At 46.5% G+C, this 22,170-nt stretch overlaps 1 protein-coding gene across 1 annotated transcript in view; it reads right to left on the bottom strand.

Moving 5' to 3' along the window:
* The window catches only part of MARCHF4 (membrane associated ring-CH-type finger 4), a 99,625-nt gene extending 79,899 nt beyond the window's left edge, over window positions 1-19,726 (bottom strand). Inside the window, exon 1 of the mRNA XM_004427534.3 lies at window positions 19,208-19,726. Coding sequence (XP_004427591.1) covers window positions 19,208-19,726 — 519 coding nt within the window. The remainder of the gene's footprint in view (window positions 1-19,207) is intronic.
* Between the last annotated feature and the right edge of the window lie 2,444 nt (window positions 19,727-22,170).

Here is a 22,170-nt window from a genome sequence, read left to right as displayed (position 1 = left end):
GCAGGCAATAATCGAGTCTGGAGAGGTGGGCAGAGGCTGGCCCATGAATGGCCTTGGAAAGTGAGTCAGGGAGCTGGCCATGGTCCTGAAAGAAGCAGCTCCACAGAAGAATTTTAAGCCAATTTTAAGAACTCAATTTGGGTGAAGAATCACTTTACAATTCTGTAGAGAACAGAATGGAGAAAATAAGAGTGAAGGCAGGGAGTGAAAACAGAGGTTTAGCAATCCAGGAGAGAAACAAGAGGAGCTCGGACTGAGATGGTGGCAGTTTAGATTCAGAGAAATGGATGGATTGGGAAGATATTTAGGAAACAAAAGCAATGGAAGAATATATTGATTGAAAAATGCCCATGATGGAGAAAGGGCGAAGGGAAAGAAAGAGAGGAATTGAGGATTATACTCAGGTTTCTTCTTTTTTTAACTTTTTATTTTCAACTACTTCTACACTTACAAAAAAGTTGCAAAAATAGTGCTTTCTGTATATCCTTCAGTGAGTCTCTCCCAGTGTTAACATCATACATATTCATCGGACAACTATCAGAACCAGGAAATTATGGCACAATGCCATAAGCAAAAGAAAAACCCCATTCAAACTTCACTAGTTTTCCACTAACATTTTTTTGGGTTCCAGGATCCCACATTGCATTCAGTTGGTATTTATCCCTGGTCTCCTGCAGTCTGCAACAGTTCCTCAGTCCTTCTTGTCTTTCAGGATCTTGACACTCAGAAGACTATCGATCAGTTGTTTCTTGGATGTCCCTCAATTCCGGCCTGTCTGTAGTCTTCAGATTTCTGCCTCTGACATTGAGAAAGCAAGCTCCTTGAGGGCAGGGGTGTGGTCTGAACTGCTCCCTGACAGATTCCCCAAGCTGGGAGCAGCATGGACTCACTGCAGGTGTTCAATGTGTTGAAGGAATGACTGGGAGGTGATGTGCCAGCCAATGAGATTGTTAAAAACATGAGCTTCATAGATCTCCCTTCCCCCTCTGTGTTAGTCTGCTCAGGCTGCCACAGCCAAATACCATAGTTTGATGGCTTAAACAACAGAAATTTATTTCTCACAGTTCTGGAAGCTAGGAGTCCAAGATCAGGGTACCAGCATGGTCGGGTTCTGGTGAGAGCTCTCTTCCTGGCTTGCAGACAGGCACCTTCTCACTTTGTCTTCACATGGCAGAGAGAGAGTCGGCAAGCTCTCTGGTGTCTCTTCTTATAAGGACGGTAATCCCATCATGAGGACCCCACCCTCGTGACCTCATCTAAACCTAATTACCTCTCCAAAGTCCCATCTCCAAATACCATCATGTTGAAGGTTAGGGCTTCAACATCTGAATTTTGGGGGGAAACACTTCAGTCCACAGCACCTACCTTAGCAGAAAGGGGAAAATGTTGGTTAGAAAAAAAAAATGCTTTTCTTGAGTATGAAAGTACTCAGATACCTAACTGATTTGTATTTCATTCATTACATTACCTTTTTGAGCCCCTACAAGTGCTAGGCATGGCGGGTGATAGAAAGGTGAACCAGACTCATGGAACAAGCTTCCTTGAGCTCGCCTTCTACCGGGCAGAAGGAAATGGAGATACATGGTGATAACCAGGCAGGCAGCCTGTGGGAAGTAAGTGCTATGGGAGCACAGACAGGATGAGATGTGGTGTAGGATGGAGGAGGTGACATGAGAGGCAGGGCTTAGAGGAAGTTAGGGTTTGGTCTGGTAAAGAAAGAGGGGAAGGATGCCCCAGGTGGAAGAAAGTCTTTGAATGGAAATCAAAATGCAGACCATGTGGTATATTTGGGAAATGACAGGCAGTGGCGATTTGCCAGAGCATCTGATGGGAAATAGGGGCGATAAGGCTGAAGGCTGGATAGAGAGCTTAGGTCCAAATCCCAGTATCCTTGTCACCATACTGAGAGCATTTATCTTTTTTACATGACAATAAAAAGCAGGAGAATGAACTGCTCAGAACTCCTTGTGATGTAGAGTCAGGGGGTGGTCTCTTTACTGAAAGGGATAGCTGTAGGGGAGACAACCAACTAGACATGCTCAGAGGCCTCTGGTCCTCACCCTCCTGTCTCCTGACACTCCTTATGCATACTCGTTTCACATGTCACACTGCCATGCTATGCCTTTGCAAGTGCCGGGGTGCCCCCTCCCCCATAGGTCTCTGGTGAACCCTTGCCCATTCTTCAGGCACAGGCTGGGGTCTTGTCTATGAAGCTATCCACCTCTGACTCACTCAAGCAGAGTTGACCCCTCCCTCTTTTCTGCCCATGCTGTACCGAGAACATTTCTCCATCATGATTTTTATGACAATTTGCTCACATATTTGTCTCTCTTATTAGATTGAAAGGTCATTGAGACAAGGAACCATATTTATTTATCTGTGTTCCTAAGGCTAGCACCATGCTTGGCACATCATAGGTGCTTGAAAAACAGCTGTTGAATTTAATTATGTTTAATTAAATAATAGAAAGTATATTGGACTTGAAGCCAGGAGCTCAGAATCCAAACCCCAGCCCTACAAACCAACCAAGTTATCTGACTTTTCTGAGTCTGCCTCCTCATCTGTAAGAGGAGTAAGGGATGATAATCTCTATGTCATAGTTTTGTCCTGAAAGACGCCATTAGATTTCTGATGCATAACAGCTGTACTTCTGTCCATCACACTTACGTCACCCATAATTACTAGTCCAGCATCTGTAGAGTTTATAGAACAGCAACACACAAAGAACAGATGTTGCTCCTACCTCTGGACATTCCGCTGTATGCCGGACATCACCAAGTGCAAGGAAGAGGGCATCTCAGGTATGTTTGAAGCAGAAATGCAGTGGAGAAGGGACTAGAAAGTTGATCAAGGAATTGTGAACATTTTCCAGGAGAGGATGAAGACCTGTCAGTAGAGGGAATGCAAGAGCTACCAACAGAACCGTGCCGAGAAGCTAGAGCCAAGGCCCACCAGGACCATTAACATGAGCTAGGGGCCCCTAATTCTGCTAGACTTCGCCTCTAGACTATACACTCCACGAGAGTTGAGGACCTGTCTGTTTGTGCATGGCTGTGTTACCTTTACCCAGCCCAGCATCTGTGCACAGCAGTGACACAGACACATCGCTTACTCTCTTTGGGATTTGATTCCCTTATCTCAGAAATGAAGGGAGGCCCCTTTCTCAAAGTGTACTGTTCTATAAGCAACAAAACCTGTAAACATTTACTACATGAGGGCAGGTAGTAATAATGCTGATGGCATGATAATTTTAAAAGGAGATTTAAAAAGGAATTAAAAAGGCAAATATAATACCCCGGTTCTGTGTTCACTGGATCCCCACAGCTGTGAGCAAGCACAGAGATAACAGGGAAAACTGGAAAAGCTGAAGGTCTGGAAAAACTGTGGGGCCTGTGCCATATCAATGACATTTTCTTGTGACTCTGTGGCCAGAAATTGGACTCTAGGTTAGACCTGGGATAAAAGTGTGCCTGGGTCTTGAATCAGACACTATTTACCAACCACATGGAACGTGGACCTGAAGTCCGTTGGACCTCAGCATGTTTAGGGTTCTTGGGCCTCTGCACTCTCCTTTGTCAATTTGCTGCACTCCCCAGCAACCTAAGACGGTTGTTACCATGGTGCTCACCCACAATCGTGGGACCTCTGTGTCCCCCTCCTCAAGTGGGCTAAGTAAGGCAGCTCCTGGTGGGAGCCAGGCTGGGCTGGGCAGGGGTCTGCACAGGTGAAGCCTCAAGTTGACTGAGACCCACAGGGGCTGTAGCTGGTGCCCCAGGGAGGCAGACACAACTCCATTAACCAGAGTATGCAGAGAAAGGAGGATGAGTGAATGCTTGTGTACTGAAACAAACTGGGCTTTTCCATTCCTCCTGGGGTGACAAACCTTTCCTCCCTCCATGCTTTTGGAAACGCTCCTCCCACTACCTGGAATGTCTTTCCACTCTCTTATCTTGGCCAACTTCAGGTCCGCCATAGATATCTCCCCTTGTTAGAAGCCCTCCCTTGATCCTCAAGCCTGCACTCCATTGCCTTTTGCACAATTCTCAGTCTGTCCCATCCTGTATTGTTATTGCCCCGCCTGCAATTACAAGATGCAAAGCTTCTAGAGGGTGGGAGCTCTGTTCTAGTTCACTAATAAATCTAGAATCTCAGTACAATTCTGGTACAAAGCAGCTGCTCAATAAATCTTTGCCAAACAAATGAACTTTCTCCACTCTTGTGGGAGAGAGATGGAAAATAAAATCCCCCACCAACTTCTACAAGACATCCTCCAGTCTGTGAAGCTAGAATTTCATTTCCTTTGCTTCTATGACCACAAAGCCTAACTTTAATTTTTTTTTTTAATTTTTTTGTGTGTGTGTGAGGAAGATCAGCCCTGAGCTAACATCCATGCTAATCCTCCTCTTTTTGCTGATGAAGACCGGCCCTGAGCTAACATCTATTGCCAATCCTCCTCCTCTTTTCCCCCAAAGCCCCAGTAGATAGTTGTATGCCATAGTTGCACATCCTTCTAGTTGCTGCATGTGGGATGCAGCTTCAGCATGGCCGGAGAAGCGATGCGTCGGTGCGCGCCGGTGACCTGAACCCCGGCGGCCAGTAGCGGAGTGTGCGCACTTAACCGCTAAGCCACCGGGCCGGCCCCACACAAAGCCTAACTTTAAACAACGATTTATTCAACGTAAAAGAAATTTGGGGCATTTTCCAAGCGCACTGCAGAGTGGACTTGTATTTTATAAGGATTTTCAACAGTAGAAGTTGCAATATAAATTATAGGGTTATCCCCAAATTCACCAGAAAATTAAATTAACCATAAGCTTACCCCATTCCTACGCATTCTTCCTCCTTAATCTCTTCCATTCTCTGAACATTCTGGTAAATTAACATTTTATTACTATATATGAATGTGTTAGGAAGCGAATGAATGAATATTTCTGTGGCTGGAAAAGGAGACGAGGAAGGAGGCATGTCTTCCCCCGTAAGACATTCACTGGTATTTCCAAGTCTGACAAGAGGAGACTCCAGCTCAGCAAGTTGCCTTCCATCTTGAGAAGATCACTTCACCTCTCTGGATCCTGGATTCTCACTTCTAAAAATTAGGAAAATAATGTCTGCTCTTCCCTCCCTATAATAGGAATATGAGCTAGTGCCTCTGCATGTGTTGGTAGATAAGGAAGCTCCTGGACCCACAAGGATCCTTCCAGGCCCTCCTGAATCTTCCAGATAAAAACTCAATTCAACCAACCAAGAGAGTTTTTGTGGAGTTACTATTACAACCAGACCACAAGGCTCCTATAACAGACAGGCGACTAGGACCACACCCAGAGAGGCCGGCATTGAGAGGAGTAATTGCTAGAGAGAAGTAAAGGCACCCCTCCCTGCTCTGCACCCTGGCCCCACTCTAATCCACCCAGCTCTCTGAGGAAAGCTATACTGGGTCCTAAAGCATAGCAGGGCATTTTGAAAAGCAATGAGAGGGAGAGATGATTAGGCTGAGTGGAAAGGAATATGTTTGTGTTGAGGAGAGTAAGTGTAGATCTCGTATTGCCATACTTTGCCACATACTTCCACTTGGAGACTTCCTCCTTCTCATCTACTTGGCCACTCAAAGATTAGCTTCTCTGGTGATCCTTCTCCAGCTCTCCCAGGCATTACAAGTCATCCCTCTTGTGTGGTCTTTCAGCACAACGGATGTAGCCCTGGTCCAAAGCACTCATCATGTTGTCTTGTGGATGCTTCTTAGCACACCAGTCTCCTGCAGTGGACTCTGAGATCCCAATCTTATCTCTGCATTCCCAGGGCCTGGCACCCAGTTGTGTTCACTCAATGCCTGCTGGGTGAATGGTCACCTTGAGACTTTTGTTGCCATCAGACCAGGCAGACCAGAAAGGAAATGGGTGACAGGACATTTCATCTTTACATCCTGACCTCTGGGGATGCAAGATCCCTTAAAACGTCATTAAATTTATTCCCCTCATTGGGCAAGAATGATGAAGTACCCAGTGGGATGTACTCAGGTCCTATCTGTCTTTGACTCTGGGCCTTAGCATAATTGTGCCTAAAGCTATTTTGTCCACCCTTTCCTAGCTCCATCTCCTCTTTTATAAAACCCGTTTAATAATTGTCTTTTTAGAACATGTTTATTAACTAAACAATATGCCATACCTTTTTACTATGGAAAATTTCAAACACATATAAAATTAGAGAGAATAGTAGAATGAACCACGTATCCATCACCCAATTTGTCAGCATTTATCAACACACGACCAGTCTTGTTTCATCTATAGTCAATGGATTATTTTGAATCAAATTTCAGCCATCATGTCAAATAAACACTTTTTTACTTGAATTGCTTTCATAGGAAGGATGAAAATTAATTTAAAGCATGAGGAACCTCTCTCCGTGTTTTTTTGGGAGGAGGGAGAGAATCTTTGAAATCATATCATATAGTCCTCCAAAGTTCTGAACTAATTTTCTTTTTTTGCAAGCAAACACTTAACGGATGTCAGAAGCAAGAAACAAGGCAGTGAGTATTCCATAAAATGTCAGCACTGACTTTGCAAAGACCAGACCCTCTGGGCGCTCTCTGGAACGAAGATGCACGAAAGGTAGCAGCAGCCGAATGGATCAACCCCCTCAAGTGCCTTTTTCTTCCATATTACATAGTTGTATTCCACTTGCAGACACACGTCCACTCCCTCGCTCCCTTAGGCTTCTCGCTCACTCCCATCCACAGACATGCACACAACAGAAGTGGACCCCTCCTCTCCCACGCACACCTGCTCTCATTCACCTGCAGCTGTCTAGTTTGGGTAGTTGTTTTCTAAACACATTGGAGAACGTGTTTAGTGCCCCAGCACTAGAAAGCTTTTCTTTCTAAAGTGGCACATTGCTCCACGGAGGTTTAAATCTGTGGCTCCTGGAGGGATCGCCACAGGATGAATCAAAATATACAACCCACACTCACTCAATGTGACAAAGCACTCCTTTTGAGGTGTTAGGTTAGGAAGCGTTAAAGAATACTGAATAATGGCCAACTCTATTTATGCTGCTGATTATTAACTCTGTTTATATGCTTAAGATCCCATGTTGGGAAAACTTTCCTGCCCACTCAATGCTTTTCACTGCTCAGGTGTCACCTTGTCAATCTCAAAGCACTTAGCACACAATACTTATACCTGGGGAAATGTGCAAGTCACGTTTATCATCCTCTTTGGACCAAGGGGGAAGGAGAGACCAGAAAGATAGCTAATCTTTTTCAAGAGCCCCCTTCATGCGCTGTGGCAGGTGATGTCTGCTTAAATTTTCCAACAATTCTATGAAATACTTCTTTTTATTTGCTTCATGGTACAGATAGAAGACACTGAAGGTCAAAGGATTTCATTGATTTTCCCAAAGTCACACAGTTAGGCAGTGCCACAGCCTGGATTCTAATCCAGGTTTTTCTAATCACCAAATCCATGCTCCTTTTCCTATACAGTCATGCAACACATAATGATGTTTTGGTCAAAGACGGACTGCGTATATGATGGTGGTCCCATAAGATTAGTACCATATAGCCTAGGTGTGTCGTAGGTTACACCATCTGGGTTTGTGTAAGTTCACTCTATGATGTTCCCACAACGACGGAATCACCTAACAATGCATTTCTCAGAGCCTATCTCCATTGTTAATTGACACACGTCTATACTAGTAACTCCCAATTTTTCCAAGTATTAGAAACCAATCTCATTTAAATTATTTTTATTTTTTAACTTTTCATTTGAAATAATTTCAGACTCACAAAAAAAATTGTAAAAAAAACATAGATCCTTCACCTAACTTCCCCAAAGGTTAACATCTTATAGAACCATAGTACAAGGACCCAAACCAGGAACTTAACATTGATACGATACTATTAACTAATTTACACACCGTAGTCAAATGTCACCAACTATCCCACTAATGTCCTTTATCTGGTCCAGAAGCCAATCCAGATCATACATTATATTTTGTTGTCGTAGCTCCTTACACTCCTCCAATCGGAGACATTTCCCCTATCATTCTTCATCTTTCAAGACCTTGACACTTTTGAAAAGTACTGGCCAGTTGTTTTGTAGAATGTCTCTCAAAGTGGATCCTTTTTAATGTTTAAAATTTCACAAACCCTCAGGTAACTATAGTTGTACTCTGAGTATCTGTTGACTGAGAATATACTTATTGACAAGATGCCACACTAAAGTGTCAAAAGGATCCTTTTATCTTGTTCATCACAATCGCCTCCATATATATTTGAAAAATAGTGTGTATATCTGTGAGATAATTTTTATTTAGCCTACTGGCAATGCTTGGGTATATTTAGTTTCATCTACCCCTATGATATCTTAGCAGCTCCTCCTGAGGTCAGCAGCCCACAGTCATACACCCACCAAGATAGAGATTCTCAAAGAAAGTTTGAAGAAGACAATAGAGAACTGATAGGTCAGATTCCATCAAGATCTAATGTTTACTGTATCTTTGCTAATTTATTGTATATTTGTATCCCACTCTTTGCCAGGAGTTTTGCATGCATTATATCATTTTAGCCTCACAATAGTATCTCTGAGACATTATTATCATTTCCATTCTACAGTGGAGGAAATTAAGATTTCAAGTCTGTAAGTGATTTGCCCAAGGTCACGCGTCTACCGCATCGCATCAGTTCTGCTTGGCTCTGAAAGCCCCATGTTCTTATCCACCATGCTAATTTTCTCCAAAAGCATCTCAGATTCTTTGCTTTCATTGTTCCTACGTCTGGAACAGTCTTCATTTCCTATTTTCCAAATTCTTTCCCTGATTCAGTCTTTAAGATCCAGTTCTAAGGTCATTCATTTTGGGAGTCTTCTTCCATTGGTGGAAGGAGGAATAGGATTCATACTAACCCCAGGTACTGCTCCTCCGTCTGATATGGCATAAAAGAGGGCAGCAGTCCTAGAAGGGACTTGGATATTCCTGAGCACAACCTTCCCCTTTTATAAACGAGGAAATAACAACAACAACTACTAGTATTTATTGAGTGCTTACTGTGGGTCAGGCAATGATCTAAATGCTTGGCACGTGTTATCTCACTTAACTCCCACGACAACCATAAAAGGGAGGTACTAGTACTATTGAGGGAGAGACTTCTAGAGCTCACCCGTATCTGGATTTCCTCTCTTTCCAGGCACCCAGGAGGAAGACACTCCCACACCTCCTGCTCTTGGGCAGAGCCATGTTTCTAGATCCAGCCAATGAGTTGCAGTCAAAAGTGACGTGTCATTTCTGAGCTGAAGCACTTCATTGTTGGTACTCAGCAAGCTGTGAGGGAACGAGCCGTGCACCATCTGTTGCCCTGTTCTGGGACGCTGGGGGTTCCCTCCTGGAGGACCCTGATTTGACTTCGCTCAAGAATACCCTCTGAATAATTCAGGAGTGGGAATTGATGGCTCTATTAGCCAGGGGAATTAACTTAGCTGGGCAACAGACAAACCCCCAAATCTCAGTGTCTTAACACAATCAAAGTTTGCACCTCCCTCCTGTCACACTCCCATGTGGGTTAGACTTTTCCATCTTGTGGCCGTCCCATCTGAAACTTGTAGCTCTCAGGTCACTGAGGCAGGACAAGAGATAAGAGGCATCTCTTCTGCCTCTGCCCTGAGTGACACATGTCACTTCCTTCCCAGTCACATGGTCTTGTCCCTTCCAACTACCTCTTCCGTCCTCCTCCAGTGCCCAAACCCCTATTCCTTGTATGTCTGAGAACCTCAGCTATGGTGGAGGCGTTTCTTCTCCCCATTTGGCTGCCTCCTCAAACTGCTGCCTAATACGCAGTACTCCTGAAGTAACCGCCTACTTTGGAATTGTCAAAGCCAGCAGTTGAAAATGCAAATTCCAGGGCACCGTCTGGGACCATGGCCTGGGACTCTGCATTTTCCCCTTCCTGAGGCACTTCTTGGTGCCCACAAATGTTTCAGAACTATTGTAAAGTGTGTGGCCCGGGTCAGGGTGACCCCAACTTCAGTCACTTACAGTTTTCAGCATATTCATATACCATCTATACTATTATTTTCTTCATACTTAATATTTTTCTCTAAATGTCTTACATTTTCACTCTAATAAATTTATTTCTAAAGGAGACTTTTTGTTACTACCATAAATAAAAAACTGGTATCCTTTACCAAAGAAAGAATAGACAAGCTTATGGTACATTCATACAATGGAATATTAGTACTAAAAAGAAAGGAGTTATCAAGGCACGAAAAGACATGGAGGAACTGTAAACGCATGTCACTGAGTGAAAGAGGCCAATCTGAAAAGGCTACACACTAGATGATTCCACCTATATCACATCCTGAGAAAGGCCAGGCTATATAGCCAGGAGTTTGGGGATGGGAGCAGAGGAATGAATGGGTGGAGCACAGGGGATTTTTAGGGCAGTGAAACTATTCTTTATGATACTGTAATGATGGATACAGTCATTATACATGTGTCAAAAACCTTAGAACGTACAACGCCAAGAGTGAACCCCAATGTAAACTACAGACTTTGTGTGATGATGTGTCAATGTAGGTTCATCGATTGTAACAAATGCAACACTCTAGCGAAGGATGTTGATGGTGGGGGAGGCTGGGGTGGTGATGGGGAGGAATGAGTATATGGGAATTCTGTGGTTTCAGCTCAGTTTTTCTTTGAACCTAAACTTGCTTTAAAAAATAAAGTTTATTAATTAAAAAAAACGGACATACACAAAGGCAAACAAAAGATTAACAAACTCTAGCTAGATAACTATATGTCCAAAGGCTCTGAGCCTGCAGTCTTCTCTTTTTGTTTTCAAAGCAGATTGATAAGCATTAGAAAGGTATTAAAGACATATTATCACTCCAAAGAGATTTTCTCTTGGATGTAGTCATAAGGCATGAGAGCAAGCTGAGAGGAGAGCAATGTTATTTAACATCGTGTCTGTCTGGGGTATCCACCCCATCCCAGGCTTTCAGAAACACTAGTGTAGAGATGACTCTGAATGCAAACATCTTGCTGTCACATTTTGGGCAAGTGTTTCCTCTGCCACCTCCTCTGCTTGCATGGTCTGCTCCCGGCCTCTAGAGACTGAGTCCAGGAAAGTGTCTCTCTACACAGTTCCTGCCAAGCAGAGAATGCTGCTTAATAAAGATCTGTCAGGGACACAGTGGTGATGGAGACAGATAAAGACAACTCTGTTGGGAGTGAGGAACCCAGGCAGGAGAGGATGGAGGTTCAGCTGAGTCAAGCAGTACAGATGCAGAACGTGAGCTGAACGGAGACCCTGGATCTCAGTGTGCATCCCTGATGGCAGGCACAAAAACACCTGGGGGTTACTGTGGTCAAAGCCCAGCCTTACTTAGAGTGCTTGATTTTTTTAATGCTCAAGTAAAATGGGATAGTAAATACTGCCCCCGTTTAATGACCAGCTTCTATATGCCTAGAACTTAAACACATCATTTCGACTCCTTACGACAACTGTTCAAGTATTTTATCCCCATTTTATAAACAAAGATATGTAGGTCCAGAGAGGTTAAATAAGTTGCCCAAGATCACGCAGCTGGGAAGGGCCCAAATTGGGATTTAAATCCACGTCTTTCTGACTTCAAAGCCCATGTTCTTCCCATCATTCTGCAATAGAATGAGAAAAGGTCTGCTCCTGGCCAAGGGGTCTCAAGCCAGGATAATCATCACTATGATTACTAAGATGAGAGTCATCACTATCCATTATTATAGAGTCAGAAAAGGAGGTAGAATGGGGTGGAAGGGGTCTCAAGGGATGGTCCATATCCCTCCTTGCTTGGCATTTTAGTTTATACATGTACATACACACACGTGCACACATGTACACACACACACACAAATATACCTTCCACCATGTGTACACTAGGGACCAAAGCGAGCAGTTAGTCTGGAATGACATATGCCAGGAGAGAGGGGAAAGGATCAACAAATATTGAGCCCCCGCTGTATGCAGAGCCACTAGGGTGGCTTCAAGAGGCTTCTTTTGGAGAAACTGTTGTTGATTCTCTTCAACCACATCCAAAGTAACCTTTCCATAAAGAAGGAAACTAATTTGATCTGTCCTCCTCAACACCTCTGATCATGGGCCCTGGAGAAATCCTCATGAGACCAATGAGTTGGGTCCAAGACTGGGGCCCGTGTGTCCCCCCTGTGGGCTTGGATCACAGAGCTGGACAGAGCCCCCCTTTTTTCTGACAGTTTGTATCTACTGGGAACTCAAATTGTAACTTATTCAATTTTGTTTATTTTGTCATCACTCAGTCAGTCCCATGCGCACCCCATTTTTACTTTTATCATACACAGAGGGAGGTATCAAGTGTGTACTATACGTAATATGCATACATAGACTCTATCTTATATATGATACATCTCGAGAGGGGGATGGTGTGCAGCTTGGTCCACACAGTATTCGCTCGCCAGCTCCTTTACATCCAGGCTCGCTCCCAATTTGGCTTCCTTCCCAGCAAACATGAAGTAGCTCATTCCCACACTCCTTCGAGTATCCGCTCCCCCTCAAACCTATCCCCCTCCCCCAACTCACAGGCCACAGCTGGGCTTCTCCAACATACCAGCTGGAAAAGAGAGCGGAAAGAGAGAGAGAGATTGATTCCCAATACCTCTCCTTTCTTCTCCCAGGCTCTTTTGAAATCCGTATTTCACTCCAGCCCTATCAGCTTTATTAAGTAACTCTCTGTATGGGGGGCTCAGCTAGAAGCCACACCCAATAAATTAGCCAGCCTACCACAAGCAGATGCAGACTTGTAAGTGAAGAAGGATTACTCTGAAGTGAACACTCTGCGGAGGATCCACAGACAATGGAGGGGAGAATCACTCCACACCTGTCAAGATGCCAGGTGTCTCCTCCCCTGCAATCCCTAATTCTGTCTGTGAAACTGAGACAGAAACACTCCACATTTTGTTCATGTGTATGCATGTGCATGTGTGTGCATGGAAATAATAGATAGCTAAGTCTGGGAAATAGCCAGGGACCCGACGATGGGGTTTGAACATCCTTACATCATCTCCCAACAAAGAATTAGAGTACTGGTGAGAACTCTGAACAAGAAAAGGGTCCTTGGAGCTTCCAGTCAAAATAGGACCAAGACTGGCTGAAGTGGGAATTGAAAAACTAAAGTGGAAAAACTCAGATGGGAAAATGAAAATAGCTCATGCATGATTCAGGGAGTGGGTAACTGGGCTTCCCCTTTTCTGGGATGGTTCTGCATCCTTTGGTCCAGGATGGCATCTGTTGCCTATCGTTCATGAAATGCTGACTCTCCTACTGTATTATGTGCATGGTGTAAATCCATGATTACAGCGATCACTTGATTGCCAACAACTTGGGATTTCTATGAACACAGGACAGAGACTCCTCTTTGTGACCTTTGCTGAAGACACGTTTCTACATGCCATGAATTGTGTACACTGGGACTAGATATCCTGGAATTAGATGACCTCTTGAATTGGAAAGGGATGCAGGCTCATCTCTTTCAGCTTAGATAAAAATCTCTCTGGACTCTCAAACAATCTCATTGGAATGAACCCCAACACTCAAGCTCAGATGGGATCTTGAGGGTCACTAGTCCCAGTCACATATTTGAGCCACTTTCTAAGGCAGCCTACACTATCTTGGGACAGCTTTGATAGAAAGTTCTTTCTAATATCAAAACTCAAGTTGGCTTCCCTGGAGATTTCATCACTGGCCAAGACACTGCCCTTTGTGATCCCGCAGAATAGGTCTGCCTTTCTTCTCCACAGCACACTTTCAGCATTTCATGCCAGTGAGTGTTTTTCTCCCTTGTAGTCTTTTTTACCCAGTTCTCCTACCTGTGGGGCTGCCCACTGGATGAGCTCTAGAGGCTCATTCATTCAACAAACACTTATAGAATGTGAAGCAGGTGCCAGGCACTGAATTGGGAGCTGATGACCCAATGATGAGCAAACACACAAGTCACTGCTCCCAGGGATCTCACAGTCCCTTTGCAGAACCTCCTTTAGACACAGGCAAGAGGGTCGCTTGCTATAGAGGATCCCACACTGGCCCTTCTTCAGCTGCACCCTTCCCAAAGGGTGAGGAATCTGCAGGGGCAAAGAGCCACGCTCCTCTTCTAGAACATGCTCCGATTACCTGGGGGCCTGGAATTCCTGCCTATTCAGCCATGAGCCTGCTCCTAGAACCTTCACTGTTCTCTTCTTCAGGCCCAAAGGGAGAGGGACAAGGGGCAGCTATTTGGGGGTGGTATAAAGAAATCTTGGATAAGCCAGCTGGAATGTCCACACATGTGTGTCCAAGGTTCATGATGATGCAGGATGGAGCCAGCAGCAGAAAGAGAATCAGAGTGGCCTGTAGACCAAGGGCCAAATATCCCCATTTGGCTAGCACAGAATTCAGAGGAATCTAACAGTTCTAAATTCAAACCTGTCTTCCAGATTGTTTTGAAGGTATATTTGCCGGGATAAGAGGATAAAATGCCTTTTGTTTAACAGTTTGTGACCTGGATTTATTACTTTTAAATATTTTGGCCTATGGTATGTGAGCCTCCATCTATACTCCTGCCTTAGGGTCCAGAAATGTTAGGGATGGCTCTATTCTCTGTGGAGACAGATATTAATCAAATAACCACACAAAGAATTATACAACTGAACCATGGTGCTAAGAAAAATAATGCACCATTTGGGTCTCTCCTAAAATGCTGTACTTGATCTCCATTTCCAGGGTTCTCATTGCATCTTGGGGTCTCCAGATTCCCCTGAGCCCTGCAAAGCCCTTCTCTTGCTCCCCAAGAACCCAAAACACTGACTAAAATACTCCACACTACTCTTGCCCCTTGTGAATGTGGAGCTCCAGGGAAGCGAAACCAGGAAGAATAAGGGAGGCAGACCAAGCCTGTTAATCTCTTCCAGACTCATTTCCTGCCTTCCATTGGGTCCAAAACAGATGCCCCCACAACTGCTGTCACAGTGGATTTCATCTTTGTACCCACCTCCAGGTGCTCCACAGCTGAACCAGCCTAGGCGACATTATCACCTCTTTGTAGAGGTATCTGCATGTCTCACATCTCTTATGCTTCCAACTGTAAACTCAACCTAAGTCCATTTCTTCTCATTTGGTCTTCAGCAGGAACAGAAAAGCCTTCTCTGACTAATTGGAGAAAAGGTAGCAAATTCCTCCACTTGTCTCACTGAATAGGCATCCCACACACTAGCCACTTTTAAGCATGCATCTCTTTCTTGTACCCGATATTACTGTAATTCACCTGCGACTCACTGTGTGTTCTTGATCTCTGTCAGCCTCTGTGATGTCTGGGTTAGATTGTGGAACTCCCAGAGGGCAGGGCCATGTCTGCCCTGTGTCTCCAGACCCTGCTCAGCAGAGCAGCAGGCATAAGTAGGCACATAATGAAGACTTTTTATGATGGAAACAAAGGAGCAGCACTCTGTGCCTAGAGCATTGTGAGAGCACAAGAAGCAATCTACTACCACAGCCAGACGACAACCACAGCAGTCTTCTTGCCAGCTCAGGAGCCAGGCACATTTTTCCTTTTAAATGAGGCAGGGGGAGCACTCTCTTGCCTCTGAGATAAAAACAAAACACCATGAGAGCATTGCTCTAACCATGTTGACAGATCTGATTCTCAGAATGACCTTATGAATTGGGGGCTGTCATTATTATCCTGGTTTTACAAATGAAGAACCTGGGGTACAGAGAGTCTGTGCTACTTGTTCAGGCCTCAAACTGGGGCCATCTGGCTTCGGAGACCTCAGCTTGCCTGCCATGGTACACTGTTCCTCGAAGAGAACTAGTGCAGCTTCAACCAGAAATGGAGTGAAGGGTTGGTGGCTGGGCTCTTGTGTCATGCTCTCATGGATCTTTGACCCCTATCCAACCTGAATGAAAGGCTGAGAGGAGGTGAATGGCTACCCAGCCAGCTTTCCAGCATGGAGCCAAGTTGGCTCTCAAAGCATTTGTTCACATTCCATCCCCCTCCCGCCTCCTGTCCTCTCTTCTGTTTCTCAAACGTGCTAAGCTTGTTCACATTTAGGGCTTTGAATCTGCTGTTTCCTCCACCTGGAATGCTTTTCCCCTAGACCCATGCATCGCTGACTCCTCATCATTTAGGTGTCAGCTCAGATGACACATTCCTAGGAAGGCTGTTCCTGATCACTCTATCTAATATAGCTGCATCCTCTCCAAGCCCTCCATTCTTTCCTATTTTACTTTCATTTTCCTCTTTACTTTCATCATGGCACTCAACACCATTTGAAATCACCCTGTTTATCCACTAGTTTACTTGTCTATTTTTGTGTCTCCACTAGGACAGCTTCAGGAGAACAGAGATCTCATCTGTTTTGTTCACTCCTGGACACTCAATGCCTGGAACAGCATCTGGCATATTGTAGGTGCCCAGTAAACATTTGTTAAATAAATGCACACATGAATGAATGCATGCAACGTCCTTTATAGATATGTGCAAAGGTGGGACTGGCTGAGTCCTTCAGATGCCCCTCACCACATACATTACAGGCCCTTGGCAGGAAGAGACCAATCTTCATCTTTGGCAGTCTTTTAGCCTATGGAGCAGCGGCAAATGACTGGGGAGCTGTTTAGCTCTTTTGTTTGGGCAGAGAAAAGACCAAGACTTTCAGCTACTGAGATTACAGACTGTCTGCACTCCCTTCAGGGCCACGTGTGGACAACTGCTAGACAGCCCCTCCCTCTCTCTCTCTCTCTCTCTCTCTTCCTTCTCTAGAGAGTTTTCCCCATATCCTCCCCTTTGTCTCCCTTCCTCATTGAAATGCTGTGAAGAAAAACGAGCAAGAGCGGAAAAATGTGTCCCTCACATCAAACACACATTAGTCTTATTACTACTACAACTTGATCTCATTAAAATCTCCTGGCTCCTGCACAGATAAAGGAGACCCCCAAAATACAATAATCATATGCAGGAAGTGCTTGATTGGATCCAGTCTTAATGCCGACATGATCCCCTATTCCTCCCACATAATAATAGAGCCCATTCCTTTATTGGTGTTAGCTTTTTTATTCAATGCTTTATTTATGACACATAGTAAAAATAACGAACAAGAAAGGAAATCTCCTGACCTCCGACCAGACCCTGTATCACGTCAGGGTATTGCACAATATTCCTAATCATCCCTTTCTTTTTATTTTGTTTTCAAGAAAATACTGCTTTTATATGATCAAAATACATGCCATTATATGTTAATTCCTTTCAAGGCATTTTCTGCTCATTATCTTCTGGATCTTCCCAACACACTTACAAGGAAAGGAGGGGACAGAAAAAGGTGTCTGTAAATCACAGAAGTTGGAAAAGGGGCCCAGAGGCATAGAGTGATTTGAAGAAGTTCTCACAGCAGGTGAAATATCATCCAGAACAGGCTCCAAGTCCTGCTGCTTTCTAGGGACGAGGGTGCTCTTGCCAGAAGCCACACTCCCAACAGCCTCTGTGACATGCAGACCTGAGCCAGCCCATATGGGAGAAGAAGAAATGGCTTAAGAAATTAGGAAGCTCAATAATTCTTTCTTTTGTAAAAGTTGAGGCTCCCAACTGGGGCAAGATGCTAACCAGCAGAACACCACAGTGAGGCATCACTCTTGGTCTCAGCCAAGCCACTCAACCTTGTGTCTCTGCTGGAGACCTGGCACTGGAAATGGAGAGAACGGTTAAGAGAAGAGCACCGAGCAGGCGCCCTGAACTTTCTCACCTAACAGGAGTCCTCAACTCTGGGTAGAACTTCATTTGAGACTTCAGGCAATCCTAGTCACAAGAAAGAGGAACCCAGGCTTCAGCCTCTCAGCGACATTTATTCAGGTTGAGATCTACACCATCTCCCCTCCTAATGCCCAAGATGTGTCCCCAGTCATCGTGTGTCCCTGAAGTGCTTTGTCCATTCAGAGCAAAGAAAAAATGAATGAAAATATCAGCTGAGCTTGGCTCGCACAGACCAAGCCCTCAGCAAGAGGCGGAGCCACTCAGAGCCCCAGTATGGCACCCTACTGCACTGCCACTTGTTCCAGGAGCACCCAGAAGTCTTCTCTCCACTTCTGGGAAGCCACTGAAGAAGTGGCTGAGTGACTGCCTAACCCTGCCCAGGGTGCAGTTGAATGTTCCTTCTCCAGCATCACTAACTAGATCAGATTTTCAGGTGAGCCTTTTCTATCTGGGATTCTTTGGAGAGTGTTGCCAGGATTCATGACTCTAGGAGAATGTACACATGCTACTCAGCATTGCAGACACTAGATTTGAGTGGAGCTGGAAGGGGTGGGGTGAGCATATCTGTGAAAATCTTAATGAATGGGGTAGGGAGAACCCTCAGACTTGGGAAGACGCTGGTTCATGAGGTACTTGGCATTCCTATGCTGGATGGGGAGAGTTTAAGGGACATTCTAAGTTCATGTGCTTCAGGCCTGAGAAGGGGAGTAGGTATGACAAGATTCCCAACTCCTGTCTCCATATTCCTTAAACTCACTCTCACCCCGCTCATGTACTCGCTTCCAACCTAGGAAAAACTTGAATCTGTCAAGAAGTGTCTTAGCAAACTGTATAGTCTTCTTGAACCTAGAATCTCTCTCCATTTCCTCCTCAGTGACTAAAACACACTGCTGAGGATGTCAACATAATACAGGAGGGGGTAGTCTCAAAGTGAAAGAGCAGGCACAGGCTTGTTGGTTTCAGTCATGAGAACAGGGGAAGAGGACAAGATCTCCACACTCTTTCAAAGACGGAAGAAGTTTGAATCTGGGACTGAAGATGGGCTGGGGAAAATGTCACTAACAACAAATCGGAAAAAAGATATCTTGGCAACAAGCATGAATGCACCACCAAGTTCTTTCATTTCATCACTTCTAACTTCTGTATCTTCTATTCTGAGGATGATTGTGGAATTTTTGGATGGAATTGAAGACACTAGCATTGGAAGGAAAATGCAAAAAGTTTGAGTACAGCTGAGCCACCAAGCAGGCTCCACCAGGAACCAGACACCACCGCAGCAAACTTAACCACAAGAAACATCATTGAGGAGCCCTTAAAACTTATAGTCCTCACACTAGAGACAGCATGATGGTTCCCCAGGGCAAGCAAGTGAGCAGCAATCTGCAAGACCTGGGGAGATACCACAAGGAAGTAGGAGAAGGGAAAAATGGTCTCACCTGTTCTGGCCCCTGGAAACAGATGCGGCAGAGCGGGGTCCTCATGCCACTGTCCAGGCTGCTGCCCAGTGAGTAGCGATCCTCAGCCTTCCCCTTACAGAAGTCATCTGAGGAGGCACTGCTGAGCAGCGAGGCAGGTGGCTCTGTGGCTGGGCCACCCCAGTCATCTTCCACAGAAGGTGGCAAAGGTGGTGGAGGTGGCAGAGGAGGGGTCTCCCTGCCCAGCCCTTCTTGAGGGCCCCTCCAGCCTGTCCACCCCCCGGCACCCAGAGCCGGAAGGGTGTTATTGTTGGCCGCCAAACCGGGGGGCTGGGGGTCCCCGTGCATGGGCAGGGGCGCTGGAGGGGGCCGCCGCAGTAGGAAAACCTTCAGGTCATTGAAGAGCATGCGGCAGCGGCACTTGAGGAGACCCTGGTGGCGCAACATCTGGGGAGCCGGGGCGCACAATCCACAGGGGTACCAGGCACAGCAGCAGCAGCACCACCACCACCAGAGCAGCCCACTCAGGGGCATCAGCATGTGCCCAGTGGAAGCAGAGAGCCCAGGAGGGGCAGCTGGAGTCTTTGCAGAAGAAGATAGGATGGTTTTGGGGAGTCCACAGTGTATCTGTGTTATGGGGGGAGTCTGCTTTCTCACTGGTTCTTCTTACATCCCCTCCAAGTAGCAAATAAATTGCCCCCAGGACTGAGAACTGTGAGTCACTGATTCTGAATCTTACCTGGAAAGTCCAACAACAATAAAAAAAAGTTTTTCTTGACCCCTCCCCCCACTCCTACCCCAACCTTAGGTTTTGCTCAGAGTGTCTCCTTTCTGCCTTTGACCTGGGGGCACCAGTAGGGGCAGGGAGAGAGAAAAAATGTTAAGGATGGGCTGTTAGGGCCTTGAGATCAAGGTCTAATTGTTAGAAACTTCCCCAGGAGAGGATTATTGGGTTCTTCTCAAATTCCTAGGCAGTGGAAAATCTCTTTCTTTTACATAAAAGAGTGAGGAAGATTATATTTCAAATTTTTAGTGGGCTGAGCCAAGCTTAGGGCAAACTAGCTCAGTGAACAATTGAGGACAGCATGTTCAAGACAGAAAAGATAGTTTCACTCAGGTAGCAGGTTGGGGGGTGGTAAGTGAGGGAAGACAGGAGGTTGGGAGAAGTTTTAATTCTCCTGGGCAGAAAACTGGGGCAATTAACCCCCAGAAGCACCAGAGTTGCTTTGAAGAGAGCAGTTGGGTGGGAGTAAGGTATTCAGGTGAAATTGGGCAAGAGGCTTGTGCTTGGCCTCTGTGGCCAAAGGGCTGCACAGAAGAGGGAAAAGCCAATTAGGAGAATAAAGGTGGGAAAATACGGGACTGGGGAGGGGGAAAGAAAGGGGAAAAAAAGAGAAGATGGTTTAACCCTTGCAGAGCCGCCTCCTTCCTGAGCATTAAGATCCTGGCTAGAGGAAGGGTGTGTGCATGGGGGGTGGGAGGCAGTGGAGCAGAGAACAGGAGTAGAGAAGAGGGGCGTGTGGGGGGGACAGGAGGAAAGAATAGTTACATGATCTCAGCCCCCAGCCCACCCATGCGGCAGTCTGTAAATCGGCCGCCCCTTCCTCTTGGCTCCATCAAAGGTCCCTTTGGGCGAGGGGCAAGGGCCAGGAGAAGGGCAGGTCTGGGGTGAGTGGCCTCGCCTTCTCCTCCTGTTCCTCCTCTGGGCTGTTGTCGCCCTCCTCCTCTTGCTCCGGATCTGCCCACGGCCGAGGATGCTGCTGTGGCGGCGGCGGCGGCGACTGCTCGTCGTCGTCCGGGTGTCTCCGGGGCGGGGGCTGCTCTGGCTCGTCCTCCGGCTGCTGCTCGCCGTCCGGCGCGGCCGCGACTCCCGGCTTCATGATCCTCCTCCTCCTCCTCCTCCTTCCCGGGGGGCCAGCCCTGAGCCCCCGCGCCCGGGCAGCGCTGCCATGCAACCAGAGGCGAGGCAGGCGTAGGGGTGGGGGCGGCTGGAGAGTGAGGAAGGGCGGTAATAAAAAATGAAATAATACTAGTAGAATAATAACTCAGTTCTCAAATAATCAGGAAAGAGTGCTTCTGGAGGGGTGGGGGCCGAGGAGGGCCGCTGCCGGGTCTTCACGGCAGCTCTGCCCCCGCTACCCCCACCAAGGGCAGCCTCTGCCGGCTCTCTGCGCCCCCACCCCCCACCCCTCCCTCCTCTCCGCCGCCTCTGGCTGGCTGGGCTCGCTGTTGCTACCTCTCCTCGCAGAAGCAACGAGGTAAGGCTTGTTGGCTGTGCCAGCTGAAGGTGGGGAGGGGGGAAAGAAGCAGTGTGGTCGAGGTGGGAGGCAGCCAACACTTGGCTCCGGCTTGGTCCTCGCGACTCCCCAAAACCGTGTATAAATATATCTCTTATAAAAGGCGAAAGGAAGCAAATCAGATTCCAGGCTGCTGCCAGGTGCTGTCTCGTCTTCCGCGGTTGCTCAGCACCCGCCGCCGCGACTGCTGCCCCCCTGGCTCAGTTCCCAAAGGGGTGGTGCTGGAAGGGAGGTAGAGGGGCGGTGAGTTGACCGTCCGAGGACTGGAAACAAGGTTCTTGGAGCGGAGAAGGCTCTCAGCTGTCTCCGCCGTCGCTGCTGCATTCAGCACCCCGGGCGAGTGGACAGCTCCCACCCAGACCCCGCGCGTCACGAGAGTGAGGGCCTGACGCAGACGCCGCGGAGGGACGGAGGAGGAAAAGGGGTCGCGAGGCAAAGGGGCGAGAGGGAGAGGGAGCGAGAGGAGGAGAGAACTGTGCGAGGGAAGGGGATAGGAGGGACTAGGGGAAAGGCAAGGAGGGAGTAGAGGGAGGGATTTAGGAAGGAAGGGAGGAGGGAGCAAAGTGGAGGAAGAGGGAGAAAGGCATGCGGGGTGGAGGGGGGCCTGCAGGTACTAACGCGTGCATTTCCCCCCAGCTGGAAAGTATCAGTGTGGATAGTACGGCTGTAGAATTTCTTCCCACTGTA

This window comes from Ceratotherium simum, chromosome 37 (genome assembly GCF_057802395.1).
Source record: "Ceratotherium simum simum isolate JZ-2026a chromosome 37, ASM5780239v1, whole genome shotgun sequence".
Lineage (NCBI taxonomy): Eukaryota > Metazoa > Chordata > Mammalia > Perissodactyla > Rhinocerotidae > Ceratotherium > Ceratotherium simum.
Note: the sequence above shows the minus strand (reverse complement) of the source record. Positions and strands in the feature narration are given on the sequence as shown.